At 35.4% G+C, this 8485-nt stretch overlaps 1 protein-coding gene across 1 annotated transcript in view; it reads left to right on the forward strand.

The window, feature by feature from the left end:
* Window positions 1–8481, forward strand: part of LOC117179645 (DNA ligase 4) — a gene marked incomplete at its 3' end in the record, with an annotated part of 228259 nt that extends 219778 nt beyond the window's left edge. The window contains exon 8 of the mRNA XM_033371650.1: window positions 8356–8481. Within this exon, the coding sequence (XP_033227541.1) occupies window positions 8356–8481 (126 nt within the window). The remainder of the gene's footprint in view (window positions 1–8355) is intronic.
* Between the last annotated feature and the right edge of the window lie 4 nt (window positions 8482–8485).

Raw genomic sequence — 8485 nt, forward strand, 5'->3', positions numbered from 1 at the left:
TGTGTGTATATATATCTAATTAAAAATTTGTCATAAGGACAACCGCAGGATTTCGCTGGGAGCGTGTGCTAATCTGAAAAATTGCACCCGCTTCCAGCGAAATCGCGGAAAATTTCAGCCAAAACCACGTCTCACAACCCTGAGATAGGTGGTTACAGTCTGTAAATGAATCAATACGACGATCGAGCAAAAGGCTCGTGCACCCTAAGAACACGGAGTGACCCAAGGACAACCGCCTTCTGCATTTTTCCCGCAAGTGTTCTAGCATGTTGTTGACACGCAGGAATGCTTTTTAGGCTATTAGCAAGTGAAAGCCTGGCACCTCCAAGAGCGCCGATGATAAGGACGATCAGTTTAACAAAATATTCTGGGTACAATCGTTGCAACTCCCTTATAAGGTCTCGATACCTCTCTTTCTTTTCATTCTCCTTGGCTATGATGTTTTTGTCAGCTGGTGCCGAAAATTCGATAACGAACATGGTTCGCTTCTCAAAGTCAAGAAGTACCATGTCAGGCCTCGAGTGAGCAACAGAAACAATTGTCGAGAATATAAAGTTCCAGTATATGCGGCACTTCCCATTCTCGACAATTGACTCAATTTCCCTAGGAGCATTTAGAGGAGCGATATTAAGGTGAATGCCGTAGGAGTGACAGAGATGTCCGTTTTTTTTAGTTTTTGTTGCATGATACGAAAGGGATACAATGTGGATACAATACGGCTGCGCTGTAGCGTATGCTTTCCGTTCATTTGATCCGCCAGGGAAATAATATTTTTTTAGTGCAAAACTACATTTAAATGCAGACGCCTTATCTTTGTAGAATACCCTACTTTTGCAATCATTTCATATTTTATACCGCCTATTTTGATTTACATTTTTAGTTTGGGGATTTAAAAATATAATTTGTCCTAAATTTATAATTTGATGAATGTCACTCATACCAAACATTTTTTTACTTTGGCCTTTCATCCGCCCTCTGTTAATTGTAACCAAAAATCACTTTCCTAATTCAAAATAGGGGTTTTAATGCTCTTTCTGTGAATCGTAGGCATTTTTTGGAAAAATAAACATTTTACTTTTAAAAAATGAAGGTCAAAGTCAATATTTCTTAATACACGGATATAATATTGATTATGCTAAACTAAACGAAATGAATGTTATATCACATGTCTTTTAATATACGGAATATCATCGAGAGCGGGTGCCATTTTACAAAATTGCACCCACTCCCTGCGAAATCGCAGTAATTTTTCAACTATAAGCACGTCTCACGACCATGAGATAGGTGGTCACAGTCTGCGATGAATTTAGCTAGACGACCAGTCAAAAGTCTCTTGCACTCTGAGGACACGAAGCTACTTAAGGACGATCGCCTTCTGCATTTTCCCCGCAAGTGTCTTAGCATTTTGTTGACACACAAGGATTTGTCTCGGGCGATTTACGACTGGGAGCTTGGCACCCCCAAGAGCCCCGATGATAATGATGACTAGCTTAACAGAGTATTCCGGATATAACCGTCGTAACTCCCTTATAAGTTCTTTATACCTCTCTTTCCTTTATTAACCATTGATGTGATGTCCTTTTTAGCTTTAGTAAAAAATTCAATAACGAACTTGGTACTCTCTTTGACAATCTGTAAAGCAGTGGTCGGCGAAATACTGCCGCGCGGTAGCCCTAGCTGCCACAGCGGGTCAAGTCAAAATTTCATGGCAGTATCTGCTGCCAGCAAGAAGGCTCAACCCGCCATGGATGCTTCCTTTATTAAGTGGTTCGAGTAACGTGAATTAAAATTTAAAACAAAAAATTCTCAATTTCAAAATTAGCTTTCTGAAACCTCGAAATTCAAAATCAGTGAATGTTTGCGAAAAAAACCCTAAAAAACATCTTGAAATACTAAAAATCAATGCATTATAACTTTTTAGTTTAAAATTGAGTGTTTATTATATTCCATCAAATTATTAATTTTTAATTTCACAAGTGCTGGTTTAGATGTTATGTGCTAGGAAAAAGGTCACATATTTCGAATTCCAGAATTATAAATCGCTAATATCAGAATTTAAAACAAAATTCATTTGTAGTTTTTATTCACATTGAGTATTCCGTCTAACAATGAACCTCTGCCGAGGGACAACCCATTTCAGGAAAAATGTAGCCTTGACGAACGAAGCGCGGCAGGCGAAAACAATTTTTTGGGTCAAACCTGCCCTTACCTGAAAAACGAGCAAAAAGTTTGCCGACCACTGCTCCAGAGCTAGACTTCGATGCTCTCTTTTTTATCCTGGATCTTTTGATCCTCAATGTGAAATACATGAATGACCTTGAGCTCTCGATTTACAGGTTTTCCTCAGAGGTACCCTTCGGCATGTCGAAGTTCAAGAGATAGTGACATCTTTCATACATCTTTTGCTACCCCGGTCCGATTGTCCAGGCATGTTATTGGCCTGTAATTTTTTGGGTCAGATAAGTTGCCCATCTTCGGGAGGAGCGCAGTGCGTCCGTGCACTAACCACTCTGAAATAAGCTTTTTCGACTTTAGATGTTAGGTGAAAATGCAGGACAATCGCTGGTGTGTTAAAGGAAACATTTTCCACTAGAAGGTCTTGATACTATCTGGTCCCAGGGGAAATAGTTCCGCGTGCCTCTTAATACTTTTTTGACCTCTTCGGTAGTGATAGGTGGGCCTTCCTTCTCAGCTGTTATGAGGATAGTTGCTAGTAACTGGAGGGTCTTGGAAGAGTCGAGATCGGTCAGACAAAAACTGTTGATTTTATCTTACCTACCTGTCTCTCCGCTGTAGACTTCTCCTAGAGTCCAAGTGTACCCGTATTATGTCAACAGTATGCTGCCTCGTGATCAGCAGCTTTAACTTGTTGAGTGTGTGATGGCGGATACGCCGTTCGCGCACAAACAGTCTGGCCTTGGCAGTTAAATTTTTTTCAGATGTTATGAAGTCGATCGCACCATGAATGCGGGGTGCGTACTGTCTTGTCTAGCCTATCTTTATGGCAAGTTGATGCATTCGTCTTTTGGTCTTATGATCAGCCGTTTTGTCATGGTTTCCATCCGCCAAAGTTCTCGTAGAATTGTACATACTACAACTGATAGTCCAGAGGTCAGATACTTCAGAAAAATCTCTACAAAGCTCTTCATCCAGTTCAGCCAGATCTTTGGGCTTAAGAAAAACCTGGATCTTGATTTTTCTTCTCGTTTGAAAGCAGTACTCTTCCTCTATTGTATGTTTGCTCGCGGTTGATCTCAGTTTCACCTCTCTTACTCTGCTGCCAGAGTCCATCACAATGAATCTGTCTTGTGCGCTCTCGAAATGATTCGAATGCGATAAAAGTGTATTCAAAGAAGGGACTGATCGAAACGGAATTGATCAGAATTATTTTGCGTGCAAAATATTTAGCTCGCCCGATGAAACGGAATTGGCATGTCAACATTTTTTTAACTTATAAAAATGTGAATTTGAATATTTCTATAAATTATTCTATAAGTGTGTCTCATAAGCAAATGCAAAAAACGGCGTCATTTAAAAGTATTTATTTTAGAGACATCTCTCTTGAATACATAAATTTTTCTGGATATATATTGTACATAATATCGTCGGAAATATATCTCGTTTTAAGTCATTTTATAGTATTGGATCATTAATTTTCTTCTTAAATAAGAAAAGAAATACGTTAGTAGAGATATGTTTTACAATTCGCAAGTAACAATAGTGGAATACGTACACGGTTAATATATAATGTAAGGAGGGCCCAGTGTATGGCTAAGAAAGTCTGTACAAGGTGATAAGGCATGTCTGTCCCCGAATATTACTCTGCCCCGACAGCTCGGGCCACGTTGATATCCTCCTGCGACAACCAGCATTATAACCTAACAAATATACCAAACATATTTTTACAAACAAAAATATGACTGACAGAAATGGCCAATTAATTATCACTCTATCAGCTTCCTGATATTTTAAGCAATTAGATTAGATAGTCGCCAAATGATTTAATCCTTTCTGAAAAACACGAATGATGAAAAAAACTAGAGTTATGTTCGAGTGTCTGAAAATGTTACTAGTCACTTGATGCTCTGCGAAAAAATTTAAATCGTATTGTCACGTACTATGCGCGTGTATTATTTTTCATTTGAGAAATAATTTTAAATAAAAAATATAGAATTCGAATGATTATTTACTTTTGAAAATTTTCTGAACACTTAAATTCGAGCTAAAATTAGGTTTTAAATAGATTTTTAAATCTGAGAGCAAAGAACTAAGTATTATCACTTTGGCATTCAATTGATATAAATATAATATTCCTTACATACTTGAGAAATTTTAAAAAGAAATTTCAACATTTCAGATGTGTCGAAAAAGAATCTAAAAATATGAATTATGAGGAAAAATTTCGAGCAACTTTAAAAGATTCTGATGTCTTTTAGAAGTTTCGAAATATGTATTTTATAAATTTTCTTAAATATTTAAAGTTTTAAAATATTTTCAATAATTTAATACTTCTATAATTCCAAAATATCTTTGCAATTGACTCGGAATTTTTTCTAACATGTTTATGAAATTGTTCAAAATTAAAAAATTGTTTAAAAATATTACCAATTCTTTCTGGAAAATTTTGGAAATCTTTTGAAATATTCTCTTAAAATTAATTTTTTCAACTATTAAATCATTTAAAATTTTCTATAATATATAAATCTATAATTGTTCGAAATCGTCTATTTTATCATTTCTTTTTCAATTTTCTTATATAATTAATTTTTGAAAATAAAAATCACGTGTTATTATTTTTCTTTCGAATCCTTTTAAAATTCTTAAAAAGCTTCCAATATTTTTTTCGAGCCCTTTAACAACTTTTTGTTTTACTCGTGAAAAATGTTTATCATGTTTAAAATTCGATGTACAAGTTGGAAATTTTAATTTTTACGACTATATAATTTATTAGAGGATTGTATAAATACATATTAATAATCGAGCGCAAGTATTGTAATGACAGTGTGTTCCTTCATGTATATATAGCCTTAAAGTAGTCCGACTATTGGATCAGTTCGATGAAATATTATTAAAATTAGTTTTTTTTTCGCGGAAAAATATGTCCTCCTTCACATAATGCCTATCTTAGGTGCCCTTGCCAGGTTAAAATTTTAATTATCACTGTCTAAAGTCGTGGCAAAAACATGAAATCTTATGGAAAAGCCTGTCGCGGGCTCGAAAAATGGTTAATTTCGGCTTTAAAATACGTTAAATATTGTTAGAAAAACTATTTTGTAAAAAAGACAATATAATTTGAAATTTTAATTACTGCTTATTTGAAATTGCTTCCAGAGCTTAATTTTAGCAAAATACGAGGTGTGTTCAAAAAGTAAGGTGACTTCAATTTTCGCGGGTTACATACATTCAAGTTTTAAATTTTTTGTTTTGTTGTGTTGGTACACTCGTCGCGATCATATGTTCATAGTTTTGACTATATAGCTCTTGTTGTTTTTCTGACAGAGGCGTAAAAGGTTAGAAGGGTTTGGTGTACTCGGCGATTTTCTTCTTTCGAAAAAAATGGAGCAAAGAGTTTGCATTAAATTTTGTGTGAAAAAAGGAATCCAGTGCTCTAAAAACTCTTGAAATGTTGACAGTTGCATACGGTGAGTCTACTCTGAGTAAGAAAAATGTGTGTAAGTGGTACAAGCTGTTCCAAGAAGGCCGAGAGGATGTCAAAGACGAACCTCGCCCTGGACGTGCCAGCACGTCAACAACGGATGAAAACGCTCAAGCAGTGGAAGAAATGGTGTTGAAAAATCGCCGAATTACCATCAGGGAAGTTGCTGAAGATGTTGGCATATCGGTTGGCTCATGCCATGCTATCTTTTCGGACGTTTTGGGCATGAGACGTGTGTCAGCGAAATTTGTTCCAAAACTGCTTAATTTTGATCAAAAGATCCATCGCATGACCATCGCTCAGGAGATGTTGAATGAAGTCAATAATGATACTGATTTTCTCAAAAGGGTTATAAGCATCCTGAGTCTCCAAGACCGATAAAAGCACGTCAAGTTCGGTCAAATGTGAAGGTTTTGCTCACTGTCTTCTTTGATTACCGTAACGTAGTGCATCAGGAATTCTTACCACAAGGTCGTACGGTCAATAAGGAGTATTACCTTCAAGTTATGCGCCGTTTGCGAGAGGCGATACGCAAAAAACGTCCGGAACTTTGGAAAAACAATTCGTGGCCTTTGCATCACGATAATGCACCTGCTCACTCATCGTTACCTGTGAAAGATTTTCTGACCAAAAACAGCACCACAGTCATGCCTCAGCCTCCATATTCACCGAATTTGTCCCCCAGTGACTTTTTTATTTTTCCAAAACTAAAGAGACCCATGAAAGGACATCGATTTTCAACGATTGAGGAGATAAAAACTGCATCGCTGAAAGAACTCAAGGCTATGCCACAAAATGATTATCAGAAGTGCTTCGATGATTGGAAAAAGATTTAGCACAAGTGTATTATATCTGAGGGGGATTACTTTGAAATGGACAACATAAATATTGAGGAATAAATGAATATTTTTTGAGAAAACCATAAAGTCACCTTATTTTTTTAACACACCTCGTATACCTAGGTAAAATATTACGAGAACGGTGTGGCATTGACTAAAGTTGGCAGACAACTTTGTCTGGAATCGGGAAGTACGTGAAATTTTAAATAAGGATTTTCTTGCAAATTTGATACCCAATTTATTAACTGCTACGCTGGCCAAATCTTATATTTAATTCCAAATTTTTCAAAAAAGTAATCCACATAGCTTTGACTATTTTTTCCAGGAGCCGACTCCTTTAAGTAAATTAATTTTCCGTCACTGTAAAATAAAAACAAATGTAGTGATCTCTTTAAAAACATAAATTTATACAGTTTTGTAATATTTGTAGTTTTCTAAGCTTCTGTACATGCATTATACTGTGAACTACGCCGAGCATGAACAACGAGAAAAGAATGTGCCTGCGTATCCTGTGGGTATTTAAAATAAAAATCTCCGAAACATTTTATTACATATAACATTTATATATGAATTGTACATTTTACTTTGATTGGACAATCCAGTGTCATGTTTCTTATCTAGAAAATAATATTAATTTATTACAAAATTTTTGGTTCACTCATTTCATAATTCCTCATTAATAATTATGCAAGGGAAAAATGACATCTTTTTTGTACCCAAAGACCGGACTATGTGACCCCGAAGGATTTCGGTGTTTTTAAAATTAATCCGTTGTCTTAATTTTTTCTATGCGTCAGGTTTTTGAGATATCCTAACCTGCATGTGCAAAAATATCTATTTTTAGCCACATTTAAGGCAATACAACATGATCATCCTGAGCAGATCTGAACACTCCGCGGCTGGCAGATCTGATCTCTATTCTAATGTGCAGGCGGTAAATAAAAATTTACTCACTAGGTGAAAAAGGAATGTATCTTCAGATTTCGATAAGCTATGTTTTCATATAATCGCAACCTCTATTTTATGAAAGGCTCTATCAGTCCACTAATGAGAAGATCTGGTGTGTTAGTTATCGAAGTACATCTCGCTCATCTGTTAGGAGGACCCGGCAGTACTCATTATAACAAGCTTCGCAATATCTCTAGGTCCTCTACCACAAGGTTGGGGGATCCCTAATTGTCTTATTATCTCTTGGTCCTCTGTTAAAGGATCTGAAAACACTAATTATGTTATGGCTTGCGGTTTTTTACATATATGATCTAGTAATTTTAAAGCGTGAATGTGATGAATGTGAATAGAAAATACGCTGACAGAATGCTTGCTGCGGGTCAGCACATTTTTCAAAAGAAGTTTAAAAAAATATCAAGATACTAAGGAAATGACGCTTATTTGATTAAAAAAAAACAAATAAATATTTAGCTAAGCAATACTTTTGTGTAAAATATATTTTTTCCGTCTTTTTTTCAAAATTTCTTGTGATTCATTTAAAAAGCGCAAAAAAATGAATGTGTGCTTAACTTTAAGAACGAAGAATGACATGTTGTTTCGTAAACATATAGTAAGTCACATTTTTTATAACCATATTATGTGCGAAGTTATTTCTTCGAGTGACGCGAACTCTTTACATTTGTATACAAAATTTAAATTAATAATGCGTCATAGTAGATACTATGCACATTAATTTAACGTACGTGCACTTTTTATTAAAATGCAATAAATAAGTAGTTGTATTGATAAAGAATCAATTCTGTTTATATAGATTGCTATGTTATATGCGCCACATCCGTCGCCTCTCACCTTCTGGTGTATAATATTGCGAAATTATTATACATAAGTGAAATTATGTTCCATATGTTCCAGAAAAATCCACCAGATATATGGATAAATCCTGAAAATTCGGTAATCCTGCAACTCCGAGCAACTGAAATTATTCCATCGAACATTTATCCTCTAGGGTACAGTTTAAGATTTCCAAGAGTTGTAGCTATTA

Source organism: Belonocnema kinseyi, chromosome 9 (assembly GCF_010883055.1).
Source record: "Belonocnema kinseyi isolate 2016_QV_RU_SX_M_011 chromosome 9, B_treatae_v1, whole genome shotgun sequence".
Classification (NCBI taxonomy): Eukaryota; Metazoa; Arthropoda; class Insecta; order Hymenoptera; family Cynipidae; genus Belonocnema; species Belonocnema kinseyi.